The following is an 18,183-nucleotide window of genomic DNA, read 5'->3' on the forward strand; positions in this document are numbered from 1 at the left end:
TTTCCCCTCAATCATCAAAGAGTATCAGATACTCACAGATGCGAGATGCCGTTTTCTGGGTCCCCGTCATGCCTGTCATGATTTTTTTTTTGATACGCCTGTCATGAGTTGTCTGGCAACTACATTTCGGTCTAAAGGCAAAATGATGTTTATGTAATCATATAAGTAATAAAGAAATATGAAGTATTATTTTGGAGGAATAAGCATACTGGATAGCCCTACAGATTTATACAGGCGAGAAAGCTACTCAGAAGTCAAACAGCTATGACAAAATAGATTACTAGTTCCTGAATTTCTGTCATGGATATGCCTTTTCTAGTTTTCTTCCTTTTTCTTTGTGAGGACATGCCTTTGTCATGGATATGCCTTTTCTTCCTTTTTCTTTGTGAGGACATGCCTTTTTCTTATTAAGCGAGCCAAGAGTCTAAATGCAAATTCTGACTTTTGTTTCATGAAAAATATCAGACATTTTTTTTTTACGTAAGAAGGTAGAGCAGGCTCTACCTTATGGCCATTTCATTGATAGAAATGAAGGATTACAAGATTTTAAGGAAGCTTATAGAGGAAGAAGAAGAAAGAGAAAACAGAAAAAAAAAAGAGAGAAAACAGACAAACAGGAATAAGAGAAAGACGGGGGTTAGGATTGTAGAATTTACAGAGGTATATACAAGAGCCTCTTCCTAACTTAATCTCGAGCACCAAGAGATAATTTTCTGCTTGATTTACTCGTTTGCTCTTTTTCATGAAACGTTAGAACGTGGCAAATACGAAAGCAGTTCTTGAAGTCGCAGCAGATCGCACGTGAAATGCAGACATAAATTTAACACCCAGTTCAGCTATCAATGAGTCTTTGCTTATCACCAGATCCCCGGTTGAGATGAACAATAATTCCATTCATTATAATTCCAGATCTACAGACAGTTGGGGCGTTGGAAGCACATGGGAACCATCTAGTTCCAGTTCAGATCTTCAGATGCCCCTCATGAAACATATTTCCTCAGATGATAAACACACTACCTCCTTTTCAAAATGTTTGGCACCATTGACTTCCATACAACGTTTGATCTTTCGTCTTATTAAAAAATTTAGTACAAATATGTAAAAATATAAATTAAGATTATACTTTATTTGATGATAAAACAAGTCACAACAAGATAAATGATATTTCACTCCTTTTGTTTTGAATAAGACGAATGGTTAAACGTTATGCGAAAAATCAACAACATCAAACATTTTGAAATGTTGAAATGGAGGGAGTAGTATGTTACAACAGTATCCAATAATCCAGCAGCAAGTGAAAAAAAATCAATTTAGCCACAGTAAAACTGTGCCTATTCAAATTGAAATGTACACCAAACAAAAATGAATCTGCAAAATTCGAGACAGACATTTAGCAATACATTGCCAGACAGTGTAATAACCCATCTGATATGGGGGATTTTAAGAGCGGATCATACGGGGTGAATTTTTAGGGCGCCTTCTCTTCCCATTTTTTTGAATTTTCGGCTTTTCAGTCACCAATGCATACATTTTAACAGCAAATAATTCCTTTGGAAGGTCGCTCTGGTCCTGTTATAATTGCAAGATTAGATGATTTACAGGGAAAATATGAAGTTTGTAATTGAAAATTGCAATTTTATGACATGCATACCTTAATGCTATGGATATATAAACCACATTTTTTAAATAGCTCCTTGAAGTACGCATCAGATCTAGTGATACTGTTATCCTCCTTGTCCAAAACAAATCCTGAAAGTGCAGTACCTCATATTAATTCCCAAATAAGTACGATGTTAAATCTCTCAAAAAGTATATGCAGTAATCAGACAAACCATTTGATACAGTGACTCACCGTTTCTTGCAATATTCTCCTTCAGTACAAAAAATCCATTGGGTTTGAGCCCAATCTGGAAGCAATATTACCAATCCAAACTTAATTAGAATGCGTAGAGATGGAATATCTTAATTCGGATTTTATCACTACTAATAATAAGTGCAGAAACATGAATATTGATATTTTTCATTCGATAAAATTAGAAATAGGCTGAAAATAAAGACTCGAAGACCAGAAATACTACTTGGCATGGATTTAGAACAAAGTATCGGCATCCAACTAGCAGTAAACTCCCTCAAAATAAATATAGCAGTGCAACAGACATAATTATCAAGGTAGAAGTGGTAGCATCATTGATCAACTGGACAGGTATTTGCAGATAGTATATAGTAACAAACAACTTTGTATTCATGCACAAGAAGAAGTTTATCTGTATCGAAGGGAAAAAAAAGACCAGTTTCCTTCTATAAAAATAATGGTATAATGCTATAGCATATATTAACATCTTTTTGCGCACAACAAAAATTTTAAATCTAACTGTCAAGCACAGATGAATACTTCAATACAAACAGAAACAAATCATTGTAACAGTAAAATTTACATAATATATGAATTAAATGCAGCACCTTTGCACGGTTAAAAAATGAAATAAAGTCATCATCAGGAAGTTGCCCTATGCACCACTGGATCCATATTACATCATATCTTCCTTCATCAGGAGTGAAATCCTAAGCAACAAATGAATGCTATTATAAGAAATGGAGTGGAAAACAGCACAAAGTATCAAACTTCAATTAACAATGATCTAAAGAAGTAGAGAAACCAACCTGAAGAGGTACACAATAAAAATTAGCAGCCTTATGTGTATCTTCCCCTACTTCCATACATTCAGTAAGATTTTCCCGTGCCGCTTCTAGAAAATGGGACACTGGCTCAACAAGATCAACCTGAGCACCCATTTCCAGTTTAAAACAAACCATTGGAAGATACAGACAAAGAACATCAACAATAAATATTACAGATAAAAAAGAACAAAAAATAGTACTCCTACTAGAGTTATGCTTGACTGGCAAAACAAAATGCATTGATTCTTGCCAATATATCATCATGTGGGTACTACAACAGCAGCTGCATGGACTGAAGATAACTCTATATGGTCTAACAATATCATGATACCGATAAGCATGTGAGCGTCCATGATTACAGTTACATCTCAAAGATTGTGAGAGAAACATACAGAGGCATACCTCGTTGAAATGCCTAAGAAGAAAATTCTTTGTAACCCTCCCGATGCCCGAGCCACAATCTGCCATAAATTCAGACATCAACCAAGTGGATCAAGCTGCATATCAGCACGGCGACGATTGTATATAGCTCTAGCACCGTGAACAGCCAAAAAGAATATCCTTCCACAGAAGTGAACTCACCGAGGGCGACGAGATGGCGCCTCGCGGCGCCGAATCGCTCGGCGAGGAGAGGACGGAGGAACGCGTCGCTGCCCTTGACGTCCACGTCGTTCACGCATCCGTACCCTCCAAGGACACCCTCGGTCGACGCCTCCACGCCCTAGCACACCCAAATCAAGAAAACTTGTAGCCGAATTCGCCGCGAGGAGACAATGCGCTCGGATTTGGGGGGGTTTAGGGTTTAGGGAGGAGGAGGAGGGAGTGAGTGAGCGCTCTTTACTTGCCAGTAGGCGATTGCCTTGGAGTACCACTCCTCCCGCTTCCCGCCGCCGCCTGCCTCCTCCTCGCCGGCGACCCCGTTGCTTCCGGCGGCGGGGGCCGGAGCGGGTTCGGCTACCGCGGCGGAGACCGGGGCATCCGCCGCGGCGCCGATTTCGTGCGCCCACATCTCGGTGGCGCTGGAGAATTCCCGGCCTTCGGAATCGAAGCCGCGGGAGTCCATCTCTCCGGCGGCGGCTGCGGCGGCGGCTTGCTTGCGCGCGAGCTTGGAGAAGCTGAGAAGGAAGGAAGAGAGAACGCCTTGTAATAAAGTAGGAGTAGTACTTATTTGTAGTTTTTGTAGGGGCCTTTTAGCAAATTTAATCTCCTGCCCTTCTCCCTACCAAATGGTGCCATGAACTAAGGTCCTCTTTAAGCTGTGTTTAGTGTACACCAAAATTAGAAATTTGGTTGAAATTGAAACGATGTAACGGAAAAGTTAGAAATTTATGTGTGTAGGAAAGTTTTGATGTGATAGAAAAGTTGAAAGTTTGAAGAAAAACTTTGAAACTAAACACGGCCTTAGCAGAGCTCCAAAATTCAAAATTCAAGATTTCTTAGAGCTAAGGTCCTCTTTGCACAACTCAATATTCAAGATTTCTTAGAGCTCTCTTTAGCAGAGCTCCAAAATTTTACGGAGCTGAGTATTTCAAGGTCCACAAATACACCCATGGATTTGGATATACGATTACGTGTATAATATTTGAATAAATCAATTTCTTGCTTTAGATGAAATTTAAAATTTTAAATCACTATAATTTAACATATAAACATCAAACCTATCATGAATTTGAAATCTGGAGCTCTGCCAAACAAAGCCTAAGTATTCCTTAAATCTATGGATTTAAATTTACGATTATATGGATAACATTTCTATAAATTAGTTTGTTCCTATTTTAGATAAAACTTAAAACTTAAAATCACTATATATTTTTTACATACATCAAATCTACCGTGGATATAAGATCCGTAGCACTGCCAAACAGAGCTTTTTAGAAACACCTTTGATAAGTTTGATATATGAGTCTTTATGATAAGATTTGTTTAATAAACTTTAATAATCAATTTTATATAATAGTAATTTTAAGGTAAATTTACACATACCATTTTTCTTATCCTAAATATCAAATACAGAGTATTTATAACCAGAGGAAGTATTCCTGAAACATAATAACAAAAAAAACAGATATTTCATCTGGAGTGACCTTAAAACATCAAGCATCTGTTGTGAGCAAAACAATATTAGCTATTTTTTCTTCTGCACATGGCTGGACTAGTGGACTGGCAGTCTGGGGATAGTTCCCTTAACACTGAAAAAAGATGTCGCATCAAATTTTCGATTGAAGATTACAATGTTCAAATGACAGTTTATAAGTAGGTATGTCGAATTATACTCTAATGTTTCGTAGAGAGCTTATCTTGAATGATTTACAAAGCCATGGGCTAAAGCAATGATGCCGCAAAGTTCCAATGACGCAAGTACAGTTAATGTCTCAGACAAAAAAAAAATCCCATGATCTGTTTCTCTCTTGTGCAAAATTCGAGTATATATTGAAACTTCTCGCTGCTGCTATTATTGTTGAGTTGTTGTCAAACGTTGAACCGGAAAAGCATGACATCGCCTTCCTGCACGATGTAATCCTTCCCTTCCAACCTCAACTGCAGTGACAGAGGTAACAGGTGAACACATATCTCTAGCCCTAGAATTCGTTGCATAATAAATTGCAAAATTGTTTTACCAATCCCTTCTCCCTTGCAACTCCAAGAGAACCCGCCGCGACAAAATCATCATATGATACCTGGGATATGGTAAATGACCATTGAAAAATCAGTAAAAGAATATCTAAAAGAATACTAGGAAGTGAGCAATATCTTGATCAAATGCATCTAAAGAGATGCAGATATCGCCAAATCTTAACTCCATCGAGCCAATTACTAGAACCATTAGTTAACCTTTGTGATTATGGAACTTACAGTTTCAGCTCTAATGAAGCCTTTCTGAAAGTCACTGTGAATAACTCCTGCTGCTTGAGGTGCAGTCATGCCTAACACACAGTCAAAACTTTTAGTTTATACAGTAATTGAAATGCCACAAAAGAACAGCACTGTGAAGAAGAATAAAACCTGCAAGAATAGTCCAAGCTTTTGTTTCCTGATAAAGAGGGGGGAAATTGGAATCAAATGGCAATACCAAAAACCAGGAAACGAAGTAGTCCCTTGACACAAAATTTCACCTTATCTCCAGTTGTGAAATAAGTCCTCAATCCCAGAAGGTCATATGTTGCCTTTACCAAATTTCCTAGTCCACTTTCAGTAACACCAAGGGATTTTAGATATTCGACTCTCTCTTCTAATGGCAGTTCAGCAAGTTCAGCCTCAACCTGATTTGTGTTCCACACATTTATTTTTGCTTAGATCAATGCGAACATATTGTTTAGGTAGTATCGATCAATGTCTAAGTAAACAAATGCTCAGATGTACTTATGTAGATGCGTATTACAAACCTGAGCTGATATTGTAACCATGCCAGATTCCAAGTCTGTTGCTAGTTTGGCTACCTCTTTGACATGAGGGTTGTTACCAGGTTCAGCAAGATCAGATTCAGTTACGTTGGCAACATAAATGACAGGTTTCATAGTTAGTAGACAAAGATGTTGGATAGCTTCTTTCTCATGGTCAGCCAAATCAACAGATCTAGCAGGTTTTCCATCCATAAGTACAGTCTGAATTTTTTCCAATCCAGTCCTCTCTGCTTGTTCCTGAGTAGTGAGAACTGTTGGGATCTATAATAACCATCAAAATAAGGAGAAGAGCCTGAAAACCTTACCTTGACCTTTACTTGCTGGTCTTTAGTTTTGCTCTTTTTAAGCTTATCCAGTCTTTTCTCTATCTGCATCTCGAACACAATTGTCAGCGTTAATGGCAAAAAAGAAAGCACATAATTAAATCCATACATGTTTTTTTTTCACCCCACAAAGCAAGCAAGGAGATAACATAATGCAGTTACAAAATTACCTGGTCAAGATCAGAAAATATAAGCTCCAGATTAATTACATCAATATCTGATTTGGGATCAACTTTCCCACTCACATGAACAATATCATCATCTTCAAAACATCGCACAACCTGAAAAGGCCTTAAAACTCAACGATTAAAACCCCCAAAGGCCCCAAAGGCAAAACATAAGACAGCACAAGAAAGTTAAAATACCGATAATGAATTGCAGTGCCAAGAAAAACAAAGTGACACTCATTATGTGTTCAAATTTTGTATAGAAGCTTAATTGGTACTTTACGAACATTGAAAAAACATCTACCAGAGAATAATATAAAGTTATCCTTAGCAATATGAAAAATACAACAGAATAATATGTAGTACTTGATGAACAATGGAATGAGGCATGCGAAAAATGCATGGTTAAAGTCTCCAGAACTTGACAAATATCTGATGGCAAAAGATTTATAAAAACGACAAGAAACTGACCTGAAGGATGGAATCAACCTCACGGATGTTCGAAAGAAATTGGTTTCCTAGTCCCTGATGTATCACGGTTATATAAACTAGTCAGAACTCAGAAACAACATCAGCCAGAACAGCACATTGACATCCTAACATAAAGCGAAGTCATTAATGAAACACCTCTCCTTTGCTTGCTCCTTTGACGAGACCTGCAATATCCACAAGCTCTATGGATGTTGGGATTGTCTCCTTAGACTTGCTTAATTTTGAGAGCACATGCAAGCGAGCATCTGGGATAGCCACAACACCAACGTTGGGGTTTATGGTGCAGAAGGGAAAGTTTGCAGCTTGTGCCTTCCCATTTTCAACCTGACAACGTTGAAAAAAGAATTCATGTTACAACGTAATCAACAATAGCATGCACATTATTGCGAGGAATGGCATGTCCCGTGCAATACGGCAGTTGCATTTTCATTCGTTAAAGATTCACTATACTTCCCATCAAACAATCATCACGACTGCAAAAGCACTCGTGCAGCTAGGGAAATGAAAATTCAGTGCAAAAAATCTGTGACGAGTCCTATCTAAGTTAAGCATCATAAGTTCATAACTAGTCAAACGTTGGAGAGCTGCATCTCTGTGTGGCAAAGAATCAAACAGTTGGTGCGCAGTTCCATTGACGCCGCATACCCACTTCATCCTCGACCAAAACCAATCCATGAATCGAGAAGAACTCCTCAAAAGCACAAATAATCAAGATCGCCTTCTTTCTCCTCGAGTTGCTTCCAGCTAAAAACGAGTTCATAACAGCACGGAATTCTTCGGAAGAAGCAGAGGGAAGGTTCCTTACAATGGCATTGAAGAGTGTGGACTTGCCGACGTTGGGCAGGCCGACGATGCCGGCGCGGAGGCTCATGCTAATCCGCGCGTTGCGGCCGGACGCGAACCGCCGGGCGCCTACACCCGCGCTCCGGCGCCACCGGAGGAGACGCGCCGGGGACGCGCACGAGGAAGGCAAGGTGGCCGTCGGAGTCATAGCTGGTGTCCGCGTGAATCCCGCGAACGCAGAGCCGAGTGCGCGGCGAGACATCGTCGCCATAGACACGTACGCCCGCGCGGCGGCAGAGGCGGAGGCGGCGGCGCGGAACGGAAGGCGGGCGGCTGTACGGTTGTCAGAGAGACGACGAGGCGGGCGGAGGTGAGAGATAGAGTAGATGAGATGGCACGTGAGCCGCTCGTGACGTCACGGCCTTGGAACACAAATGCATTTTAATTTTAAAAATGAACCATTTTAAAACTTATTTTCAAACTTTAAAATCTCCGACTATTGTTAACCTATATGGTGTGACAAAACAGCGTACCCATAATGAACGTGACACGTTTGTCACACCATTTAGAATGGAGAAATCAAACATTATAAGTTTCGCTCAAAGACCACTCTTGAAAAGAGATTCAATAAAATGTATTCTCAATCAATGGCTACACGTTAGAACACAATTTGGAACTAAATTGATTATGCACGCCTTTTTTTCCTCCCAACAGCATCGTCTTCTCCATGCACATCGGCTCATTCCTCGTTCCTCGTCGAAGAACTTCGTGGGAGCGGGCGGCGCTCGACAGCCGATGCGTACGTGAGGAGTGGCTCCTCCCTCGTTCCTCGTTGAAGAACTTCGTGGGAGCAGACGACACTCGACGGTCGATGCATAAGCAAGGAGGAGACCAGACGTGCGCTGCTAAACCAGCTAGATTTGAATGGTCAAACTGGCGTGACAGTATTGTTTTTGACATGTCGGCGTGACATGAAGGTTTTAAGAAAAGTTTATTTTTAAATTTAAAATTAAAGTTTGAGATATGCCATCGGTATCTCAATGACCTGTAGGACCCACATGAGTCAATGACATATGGGTCAGAATAGCATATCTCAAATTTTGCAAAATTATAATGGCATGGTTACAATTTTTCCAAAATTCAATGGTTCGGAAAGAAAAAAAAATTCGAAGCGAAGCCTCGAAATCAAACGCGGCGAGTGAGTCGCCGCCGCCTCACTTCCCCTCCTCGGCCTCGTCGGCGGCTGCCATGCGCTTCCCACAGCGCCGCCTCCTCATCCGCCGCGTCGAGCTCACGCCGCCGCCACGGCCATGCTGCCTTCGCACCACCACCTTCTCCACCACGGCCGCCGCCGCCTCCCCCGACCGCCGCCTCCTCGCCGTGCTCCGCGGCTGCGTCTCCCCGTCGCACCTCTCGCTCGGACTGCAGGTGCACGGGCGCGCCGTCACCGCGGGGCTCGACGCCACCGACACGGCGCTCCAGACCCGCCTCGTCGGCATGTACGTCCTCGCGCGCCGCTTCCGCGACGCCGTCGCGGTGTTCTCCTCGCTGCCACGGGGCGCCGCCGCTTGCGCGCTCCCGTGGAACTGGCTCATCCGCGGGCTCACCATGGCGGGGGACTACCGCTCCGCGCTCCTCTTCTACCTCAAGATGTGGGCGCACCCCTCCGCGCCGCTCCCGGACAGCCACACCTTCCCCTACGTCGTCAAGTCCTGCGCCGCGCTTGGCGCGATCGCTCTCGGCCGCCTCGTGCACCGCACCGCGCGGACGCTCGGGCTCGACGGCGACATGTTCGTCGGCAGCGCGCTGATCAAAATGTACGCCAATGGCGGCCTCCTCTGGGACGCGCGGCAGGTGTTCGACGGAATGGCGGAGCGGGATTGTGTCCTGTGGAATGTGATGATGGACGGGTATGTGAAAGCTGGGAGCGTGTCGAGCGCGGTGGAGCTATTCGGGGACATGAGAGCGAGCGGTTGCGAACCCAATTTCGCAACCTTGGCATGCTTTCTATCTGTTTCTGCCACAGAGAGTGACTTGTTCTTTGGGGTGCAGCTCCACACGCTTGCTGTGAAGTATGGGTTAGAATCTGAGGTGGCGGTGGCGAACACACTGGTGTCTATGTATGCCAAATGCAAATGCCTGGATGATGGCTGGAAGTTGTTTGGCCTGATGCCGCGTGATGACTTGGTGACCTGGAACGGGATGATATCCGGATGTGTGCAAAATGGTTTTGTTGATCAGGCATTGCTTTTGTTTTGTGATATGCAGAAGAGTGGTATTCGACCGGATTCAGTTACACTGGTGAGCTTGCTACCAGCTTTGACTGACTTGAATGGTTTCAATCAGGGGAAGGAGCTTCATGGTTATATTGTCAGAAACTGTGTGCACATGGATGTATTCTTGGTTAGTGCTTTGGTGGATATCTATTTCAAGTGCAGAGCAGTGAGGATGGCACAAAGTGTCTATGATTCTTCTAAAGCCATTGATGTGGTTATCGGCAGCACTATGATTTCTGGTTATGTTCTAAATGGGATGAGTCAAGAGGCAGTGAAAATGTTCCGATATTTGTTGGAACAAGGCATCAGACCAAATGCTGTAGCGATTGCTAGTGTGTTGCCGGCCTGTGCTAGCATGGCAGCTATGAAGCTTGGTCAGGAACTCCATAGTTATGCTCTGAAAAATGCATATGAAGGAAGGTGTTATGTGGAGAGTGCACTAATGGACATGTATGCTAAATGTGGCAGGCTTGACCTGAGCCATTATATTTTCTCTAAGATATCTGCTAAGGACGAAGTGACATGGAACTCAATGATTTCAAGCTTTGCACAAAATGGAGAACCAGAAGAAGCCCTTAACCTTTTCCGTGAAATGTGTATGGAAGGAGTAAAGTACAGTAATGTGACCATATCTTCTGTGCTATCAGCTTGTGCAAGCTTACCAGCTATATATTACGGAAAGGAGATTCATGGTGTCGTCATAAAGGGCCCCATAAGAGCAGACTTGTTTGCTGAGAGTGCTCTTATAGATATGTATGGCAAATGTGGTAACTTAGAATGGGCTCATCGTGTTTTTGAGTCCATGCCTGAGAAAAATGAAGTCTCATGGAATAGCATAATTGCTTCCTATGGGGCTTATGGCCTTGTTAAGGAGTCAGTAAGTTTATTACGCCATATGCAAGAGGAGGGATTCAAGGCAGATCATGTAACGTTCCTCGCTTTGGTTTCTGCTTGTGCTCATGCTGGACAAGTTCAGGAAGGATTGCGACTTTTCCGATGTATGACCGAGGAATATCAGATTGCACCTCGAATGGAGCATTTTGCTTGCATGGTTGACCTATATAGTCGGGCAGGGAAGTTGGATAAAGCTATGGAATTAATTGTTGATATGCCTTTCAAGCCAGATGCTGGTATTTGGGGTGCTCTTCTCCATGCTTGCCGTGTGCATCGCAATGTCGAACTTGCAGAGATTGCTTCACAGGAATTATTTAAGTTGGATCCTCATAATTCTGGTTATTATGTGCTCATGTCCAATATCAATGCAGTTGCTGGACGATGGGATGGTGTATCAAAAGTGAGAAGGTTAATGAAGGATACGAAAGTCCAAAAGATACCTGGTTACAGCTGGGTAGATGTAAATAACACCAGCCATTTATTTGTTGCAGCAGATAAAAGCCACCCTGATTCTGAAGATATTTACATGTCCTTGAAGAGTCTTCTTCTAGAATTAAGAGAGGAAGGTTACATTCCCATGCCAGATTTATGTTGTCCCACGCACCTGGACAGCAGCACACAGGTTCAGCAACAATAACTCTGCAACTTGTTTGATTGTGCACTTTCATACTTCAAACCTTTTGAACTGCTGTGTCAATAATGTCTAAACATGTTCTGAAGATACTATGTTATGGATCTACATACTAACTAGCCTCTGTTGAAAAGCCATCACTGCTCTGCTAGCATCATTGTAGTACCAGATTGTCTATCCATTAATAGCATGCAACATCAGAATGTAGGGTCACTTGGGCAATTGAAGTTTAGGTAACCTGTCACAGATCGTCTCTGTGTTCAGTGAACAGAACAATGGCATATCATGACTTACCTTAACATTCTTTGCAGATTGGCTAAATCAGAATGGCATTCTTGAATCTCGACAAATATATGATGCCCCTATGCTATTGTGTATTTTCTGTCAAGGAATTATCAAAAGCTATTTCTATCTGATTCAGTAATGTCGTAACATTGCCTGGTTCAGGAATTCATTTATTTTGTTGTTTCTTACGTGTGCGTTAATGAAAAGTTTGGTAAGAGTTGCCAGTCTAGAGTTAAGATTTTACTGCTAATGTCTTTATCTTCTTGCAGGTCATGGGGATTTGATTGCGATGTTGTCCAACACTGCAATCTGATCTTCTGCTGATGATTAATTGAGAACCATTATATCATTATCATACAAACTTTTGTTTGTGACCAAATGATCTTCTTATGCAGCTTATTCAATATCTTCATCTGAAAAAGTGGTGGGTTGACTTACATTGCCCGTACATTAATTGCTTCAAGAGTGTAGGGTTCATCTAACTGACTAAGTAACTATGTCAATCAACCTTCTCCTTGTTGTTCAGGGCTGTTCATATCATGACAATTAAAATCTTCTGCGTGTCAACCTTCTCCTTGTTGTTCAGGAGGGTTCATATAATACCAAATTTAAAATCTTCTGCATGATTCAAATGTTTTTTGTGTACCAACATGGTTAGCCTTATTCTCTTACGGTACTCACTTAATCTGCCAATCATGAGAATTTCAGTTTTGCTGGTTTAGTGTATGTGCCTTTCAATCTTTCAATTTTTTACAGTAACTGAGCAGTGAACTGTGCCAAACTAGATCTGAGAAATATCTATATGATACCTAGAATCAGTACAAAATCCAAAATAAGTGCAGCTACACCTAGGCTTGGTTGAATTTATAGAAGCTTCTTGATGTGAGCCCCTTAATGATTTCTGTAGGTGTTATCCTGCATAAATAAATCCAGAAGCATATTGCCTTGTCTTATTTGTGAAAAGTTGTTCCATTTTGCCACTGGCGTGAGCTTTTTTTTTTTTTCCATGACATTTCTTGGTTAAATTATGTGTGTTCTTGCTCCATCATGGCCCTACTATCCAACCTTTATCTCGTGTGTAATCTAAGTGAACATCAGGCTGCAGGATGAGAGGGTCATGAAAACAACATCGGCGTCAAAGCTTGGCAAGTTAATGCACCATCGTTTCCTAGCAAGTATTTCATTGAATAAGGCTTGAGTTGTATTATATGGTGCTAATAATAATTTGGAACTTTCACATCAATGAAGTCCAGCTTTTGAACTGATCAAAAGGTAATTTTATCGGTTTTACCCATATCAATCGTACAATTTAGCATGATAGTTAGTTATATGTGTTGGTTTATTTTACAGGGCTTTGCACATGAACAGAGGGCTCCTTGATTGCTAACTTGGAGATATCTAGTAAGTTTGCTCAGATTTTGAAAAGGAAATATTCGTCAGTTAATGATATAAATCAAAAGATCCTTATGTTGACTTTATTATTATATAGGATCCTGTATTCATGAAAAACATGGTACTATATTATATTATATATACAAGAGATTTCTGTATTTCTGTTGTTTCTGAATAGTAACCTCACAATGGTTGATTTCAAGGCCATGTTTTTCCCCCTTGCATAGCTGTCACTTGGTACCAATGTTTCATAAACATTTCATGTAAAGAGCAACAGTAGTTGAAGTACATACATATGAAGTTGGCCGATGTTCTGATCCATAATCTGGATCATAACAATAGCATCACAAACTCAAGTTAAGAATAGTACAGGGTCACTTTATACTACACAAACCGTCACGTTTCTTTTGATTCATGTATTCCTGTTTAAGAGACTTTTAACTCATATGTCGTCGTCCAAAATTTTCAGATCTTTTGGAAGCTTCTCACGCTGTATGCGTGCAAGGCTCTGAGGATTTCTGATTGCATCCAGCATCCTGTCCAAGAATTCAATGAACTGGCGATCTTCATGAGCAACCTGAGGATCTGAAAACCTATCGAAGCGATACTGATCCTGCACGTTCCATTACAACCATAAAGCTTCAAAAAACAGAGGAACTCCAGCACTAAGCAATAGATACATCGTGGGGATATCATATACTACATAAGTACGTCTTAAATCACAGGTATGTGCAAACAGAAGGTCAGTAAACTTGTAGATATATATTTACCTCAAGTTTAGTTTTATGATGATTATGATTACTAGTTTACCACAATCTTGGAATTTATTTGACACTGTACATGAAAAGCTGAACAACAACACATCTACTTGTCTAAGCACAAACCTTTTATTTAAACGGAATAACCAAACCACAAACATTCAACTTCGATGTAGAAAAAAAAAGGCAAATTTTGGATAGAGGTCGAACCTTGATCGTCGTGTCGACTTGCCCACACGCGCTGCTGCAGAAGGATTGATAGCTCGCCGGAGAAAGACGACGGAGCCCCTCCCCATGGAACAGCTGCAGCTGGCGATGGCCGGAGAGGCGGCAGATCGCCTGAATTCTCCCGAGGACCAACTCCGATGCCATGTTTGCCCAAGCAAGCGGTTATCCTTTGTTCCCCTCTTCTAATTTTCCCCTACTTCAATCTACAAGCTTCTCCAGGGATCGAGCAGTAGTTGTAGTTGTAGTACTATCGGAGTATTACGCAAGGTATCGGCAGTCATGGAAAGCTTCGTTGGCCTCGTTTGGACCGGCCGGGTCAGAGATTGACTGAGATTAGCAGTCATCCTTTGACGGAACGTTCTTTGGTCTCGTCACTGATGACTAGATAATCGCAAGTCACAACGTGTCTCCTGATCTCATCTTTGATTTCTCCTCCTGTAGCTATCTTGTTGATTACTACTAGGTTTGTCTCCGCACACCTGGGATGCTCCCAGTTTAGTTATTATCCCTCTCAGGCTCTGCCACGTAGAGCAGAATTACCATGGCTGTAGACCCCAAGGCGCCGTTTGGGCGCGTAACTGAATTTTTTAGAGATGTTTCGTTACGATCCTTGATTGCCAATTTGGCTGGAAAGATATGGCATCTGTAGCAATAATTTTGATCGAGAAAACGTGTACGCGTTTCAGCGGAAGCCTGGAAAGATGCTTCGAGAAGAATATTTTGCCAATTGGTCATACATATTACATGGTCGCTGGCCAACTTTCTTTTATGACTCGGCTACAAACTTTTAGTCCATGGTCTCTGAAAACTTAATATAGACGTGATTCACAAAAAAAAAAAAAACAGAAAAATTCACACGATTCTTCACAGTAACTGTAGATCTCGGGTTGTAAAATTCTCCGGTCGTGTGGTGGTTGTCATAAACCGAACGACAACAATGTCGTATGGTGAAAAAAATACTGCCACACGATTAACTCACTGGCATTTTTCAGCCTATCTGCAATAGATTCTTCTGTAAAACTTGGTGAATTTGTATTTTCGGTGCTATGGTATCACCGATGACTTCTCATCCAAGACCTGCACTTCCCCGTTCAATGCAACTACGACATATGATCTGCAGATAAGGATTGCAATGTCTTAGAATATGTAGAGCACTGCATAGCTGCATTACTGTGCACTCAAGTAGTAAGTGTAGCATTGATAGAAATCTTGGGCATCAATGATTACTAAATATCATAAAGGAAAGGCTGCTTCTCCTAGGTCTAACTATCTATATCTTTGAAACACCTTGGTCTAGTACTAGATTAAACTATATATAGTCATGTTAGTTTGAGAAATTTACGGAATGCTGGAAACTATCCCATGGTCCACAACACCGGCAATTTTCTCCAAGCTTTCTGCTACCTTACCTGTAACCGAAACAAGTCAAACCAGCTAAAAATCAATCGAAGAAATGGTCACTAAATCATCGAGTTAACTTAGCATACCAAGATCCGGGATGGGAGTTGTGAAGATAACATCAAGTACATGATGGCCCTCCTTGGTAACCAATGGGAAGTCACCTCCTAATGGACCAGCGGTTCCAATCGATGGCCGCCTCCATACCTTCATCAGGTTATCATGTAACGATGACCAATGATGGAAAGTACTCAGATTCACATCACCACAAATCCAGTAGTTGCTCAGACTTCAGAGTAAACATTAGAATTACATAATAAATATATGAGTGCACCTCTGCGTCTCCTAGGAACAAGTCATCAATCTCTTCAGCAGTGTCGATCCAATTTGCCTGAAATGACCCGTTCTTCTATTAATGATGATTATTGCAATTGCAGAAAACTGATCACTCCAGTACCAGAAGGTTGCTTACACTTTTCACCAAGACTGGAATTGAACCTTCGATGCCTTTCACATATTTTTCATGGCCAATGATGAAGGCAAGTTTATCAGCTGATTTAACAATACCCTATGGAGGCATTTTCACATGACAATGTGGAAAAGAAGAGAACAGATTACACCAAGGTTGTCTCGATGAGCAACTAAATGAATCTCATTTCTGATGAGCTTTTTGAATACCTTCTCCACCATGAAAGAAGGCTCTCCGCTCTCCGTTTTCCGACGGCCAATGACAGCGGTCATTGTGTCCTCTTCAATTATATCAGCATCAGTGAAAGCAAAGTCAATCTATATGTCAGTAAACACCGTTTCAGCAGTTCACCCACTTTCTCCCATTGTCAGCAAGATTTACAATGGTGAAAGAAATCAACATACTTGGGTGCCTTCCTCGTAGCTGCTGACCTGTATCCCTGCTTTCTCTGCCTCACTTGCACTGATCGTGGACCTGGCTGATCAACCCCAAGAATGGATTAGATGCAACTGACAAAGCATGTCATCCAAGGAAATTCAGGTCAGGAGCTCATGCGTCCACTCTGAAACAATGAGTGATCCAAAAAGAAGTTAGCTTCAGCAACCAGAACTTACGAGGGTATTCCAAGGATGCCAGTGAGAGACCCTCGCCGGAGGCGAGTGCCGAGGTACTGGATGGCGAGGCCGGACGCCGGGCCGGAGCCGAGCCCGACCACCATGCCGCTCTCCACAAACCTGTCCACCTGAGGCCAGGCCAGGCCAGCCACCGAGCTCGTCAGAATAATATACACATGATCCAAGCGTCAACGAGCTGATGGAACAGTGGAGAATCCCCTCACCGTGAGCTTGGCGGCGTCGAAGAGGCCGACGACGTCGGCGTCCGCGGCGGCCGCGCAGGTCACAGCACGTCTCCGGGTACGGCGGCGCACGGTGGCCGGTGCGACGTTGCCGATGCGGCGGGGGCGTGGGCACGGGCGGAGCCGAGCCGAAGAGGAGCTCACGCTTGCCCCGGCAACGGCGTCCATGGTTGGGCTGGTGCCTCAGCTTGCTGGCCTAGCGAGCTTGACAGTTGCATACATTGGATGGATGGCACATTGACGAAGCGGATAAGGGGTGCGAAGCAGGTGCAACACAAGCCTATTGTCCTTGTTCTCCTCAGGCCTCATATGCTCGGTTGTGGAGTCACCGATAGCTCTTTGCGGTATAAATACGTTCACTAATCGATTTGTACTCAATTTACATATTCATATGTTTTATACAATGGTAGTTTGTACTCAATTCACATATTCATATGCTTATACAATGGTAGGCTAGCATTTGAATATTGGGTTTTCGTTGCAATTGTACAGTGGGATTTTAGCATCAATAAAATGATTTAGGCTGCGTTTCCCAACACAGCTGCTACACATGTAAAACAGAGCGATCGATTAGCACGTGATTAATTAAGTACTCTATTCATCCCATAATATAAGACGCACCCGTATTTGAAAATTAACCTTCAACCAACACTTAGTTAATATAAAATATTTTTTATTTATTAAAAGTTATATTATTGGATTAAGATTTAAATTTACTTTCATACGGTAATAATTTTGTTGCTACAAACCTTATATAGTATGTGAGAAATTATAAACTAAATATTAATTTTGGATGGAGTATTAGCTTTTTTTTTTCAGAAATATATCAATATAATTTTTTTAAACAACTTTCATATAAAAACTTTTTTTAAAAAATACACCGCAGATTGAAATCATGACAGACAAACAGCATTTGAATATTAGGTTTTCGTTGCATTCGTACATTGGGTTTGAAGCATCACAGAATGATTTAGCAACATTTGCATATTGGATAACATGGCATGTAAATTATGTAAGTTTGAACGACTGAACAACTTTCCATGTAAATTGGATAACATGGCATGTAAATTGTAAGTTTGTAAGCTGCAAACCACTAATTATTCACAAAGCAGATTTGATAACGAAATCCGGCAGGCAGATAAAAGCACAGA

General features: G+C 41.7%; 5 protein-coding genes across 10 annotated transcripts; 1 reads left to right on the forward strand and 4 right to left on the reverse strand.

The window, feature by feature from the left end:
- Window positions 1-32: 32 nt before the first annotated feature.
- LOC127766229 (alpha N-terminal protein methyltransferase 1) lies at window positions 33-3,822 on the reverse strand. The gene is made up of 8 exons (XM_052291312.1): window positions 3,521-3,822; window positions 3,262-3,400; window positions 3,082-3,140; window positions 2,662-2,781; window positions 2,461-2,562; window positions 1,853-1,907; window positions 1,652-1,749; window positions 33-1,569 (listed from the first exon to the last, which is right to left on the reverse strand). The coding sequence occupies exons 1-8, from the start codon at window positions 3,740-3,742 to the stop codon at window positions 1,441-1,443; spliced, it is 924 nt and encodes a 307-aa protein (XP_052147272.1). The 5' UTR covers window positions 3,743-3,822; the 3' UTR covers window positions 33-1,440.
- Window positions 3,823-4,869: 1,047 nt separating this feature from the next.
- LOC127765591 (uncharacterized) lies at window positions 4,870-8,250 on the reverse strand. The gene is made up of 11 exons (XM_052290527.1): window positions 7,868-8,250; window positions 7,198-7,386; window positions 7,042-7,095; window positions 6,574-6,684; window positions 6,386-6,448; window positions 6,063-6,317; window positions 5,793-5,939; window positions 5,683-5,710; window positions 5,533-5,603; window positions 5,298-5,357; window positions 4,870-5,217 (listed from the first exon to the last, which is right to left on the reverse strand). Exons 1-11 carry the CDS (start codon window positions 8,114-8,116, stop codon window positions 5,149-5,151), a joined length of 1,296 nt encoding a protein of 431 aa, XP_052146487.1. The 5' UTR covers window positions 8,117-8,250; the 3' UTR covers window positions 4,870-5,148.
- Window positions 8,251-9,000: 750 nt separating this feature from the next.
- On the forward strand, window positions 9,001-13,927 carry LOC127766047 (pentatricopeptide repeat-containing protein At4g21300). 5 transcript variants are annotated; one of them, XM_052291058.1, is made up of 5 exons: window positions 9,001-12,066; window positions 12,201-12,355; window positions 13,030-13,203; window positions 13,282-13,332; window positions 13,793-13,927. In XM_052291058.1, exon 1 carries the CDS (start codon window positions 9,094-9,096, stop codon window positions 11,650-11,652), a length of 2,559 nt encoding a protein of 852 aa, XP_052147018.1. In that variant the 5' UTR covers window positions 9,001-9,093; the 3' UTR covers window positions 11,653-12,066; window positions 12,201-12,355; window positions 13,030-13,203; window positions 13,282-13,332; window positions 13,793-13,927. The 5 variants fall into 5 exon arrangements, with proteins under 5 accessions (XP_052147018.1, XP_052147019.1, XP_052147021.1 ...); XM_052291059.1 differs by having other exon boundaries at window positions 9,001-11,879; window positions 11,958-12,355; XM_052291061.1 differs by having other exon boundaries at window positions 9,001-11,637; window positions 11,958-12,355.
- On the reverse strand, window positions 13,405-14,480 carry LOC127766049 (uncharacterized). Its single transcript, XM_052291065.1, has 2 exons — window positions 14,292-14,480; window positions 13,405-13,936 (listed from the first exon to the last, which is right to left on the reverse strand). The coding sequence occupies exons 1-2, from the start codon at window positions 14,451-14,453 to the stop codon at window positions 13,766-13,768; spliced, it is 333 nt and encodes a 110-aa protein (XP_052147025.1). The 5' UTR covers window positions 14,454-14,480; the 3' UTR covers window positions 13,405-13,765.
- LOC127766048 (probable ribose-5-phosphate isomerase 4, chloroplastic) lies at window positions 14,450-17,403 on the reverse strand. Of its 2 annotated transcripts, XM_052291062.1 has the most exons (9): window positions 17,015-17,399; window positions 16,791-16,918; window positions 16,581-16,650; window positions 16,386-16,493; window positions 16,180-16,275; window positions 16,042-16,098; window positions 15,797-15,914; window positions 15,652-15,718; window positions 14,450-15,423 (listed from the first exon to the last, which is right to left on the reverse strand). In XM_052291062.1, the coding sequence occupies exons 1-9, from the start codon at window positions 17,198-17,200 to the stop codon at window positions 15,354-15,356; spliced, it is 900 nt and encodes a 299-aa protein (XP_052147022.1). In that variant the 5' UTR covers window positions 17,201-17,399; the 3' UTR covers window positions 14,450-15,353. The 2 variants fall into 2 exon arrangements, with proteins under 2 accessions (XP_052147022.1, XP_052147023.1); XM_052291063.1 differs by lacking the exon at window positions 15,652-15,718 and having other exon boundaries at window positions 17,015-17,403.
- Between the last annotated feature and the right edge of the window lie 780 nt (window positions 17,404-18,183).

The sequence above is a fragment of the Oryza glaberrima genome, chromosome 3 (genome assembly GCF_000147395.1).
Source record: "Oryza glaberrima chromosome 3, OglaRS2, whole genome shotgun sequence".
NCBI lineage: Eukaryota > Viridiplantae > Streptophyta > Magnoliopsida > Poales > Poaceae > Oryza > Oryza glaberrima.

Bases quoted from the DNA above. Each gene is read 5' to 3' on its own strand.
- LOC127766229 (XM_052291312.1), bottom strand. From the start codon at position 3,742: ATGGACTCCCGCGGCTTCGATTCCGAAGGCCGGGAATTCTCCAGCGCC. The intron at 3,401-3,520 runs GTAAAGAGCGCT...TGGGTGTGCTAG, and splicing joins AGGCAATCGCCTACTGGCAA to GGCGTGGAGGCGTCGACCGA. The intron at 3,141-3,261 runs GTGAGTTCACTT...AATTTATGGCAG, and splicing joins GCGCCATCTCGTCGCCCTCG to ATTGTGGCTCGGGCATCGGG.
- LOC127765591 (XM_052290527.1), bottom strand. From the start codon at position 8,116: ATGGCGACGATGTCTCGCCGCGCACTCGGCTCTGCGTTCGCGGGATTC. The intron at 7,387-7,867 runs GTAAGGAACCTT...CAACGTTGTCAG, and splicing joins CCACACTCTTCAATGCCATT to GTTGAAAATGGGAAGGCACA. The intron at 7,096-7,197 runs GTGTTTCATTAA...GTGATACATCAG, and splicing joins AAGGAGCAAGCAAAGGAGAG to GGACTAGGAAACCAATTTCT.
- LOC127766047 (XM_052291060.1), top strand. From the start codon at position 9,094: ATGCGCTTCCCACAGCGCCGCCTCCTCATCCGCCGCGTCGAGCTCACG.
- LOC127766049 (XM_052291065.1), bottom strand. From the start codon at position 14,453: ATGGCATCGGAGTTGGTCCTCGGGAGAATTCAGGCGATCTGCCGCCTC. The intron at 13,937-14,291 runs GTTCGACCTCTA...TGGAACGTGCAG, and splicing joins AAGTCGACACGACGATCAAG to GATCAGTATCGCTTCGATAG.
- LOC127766048 (XM_052291062.1), bottom strand. From the start codon at position 17,200: ATGGACGCCGTTGCCGGGGCAAGCGTGAGCTCCTCTTCGGCTCGGCTC. The intron at 15,719-15,796 runs GTATGCTAAGTT...TTTCGGTTACAG, and splicing joins AACTCCCATCCCGGATCTTG to GTAAGGTAGCAGAAAGCTTG. The intron at 15,424-15,651 runs GTAAATTTCTCA...CCTTATCTGCAG, and splicing joins GGGATAGTTTCCAGCATTCC to ATCATATGTCGTAGTTGCAT.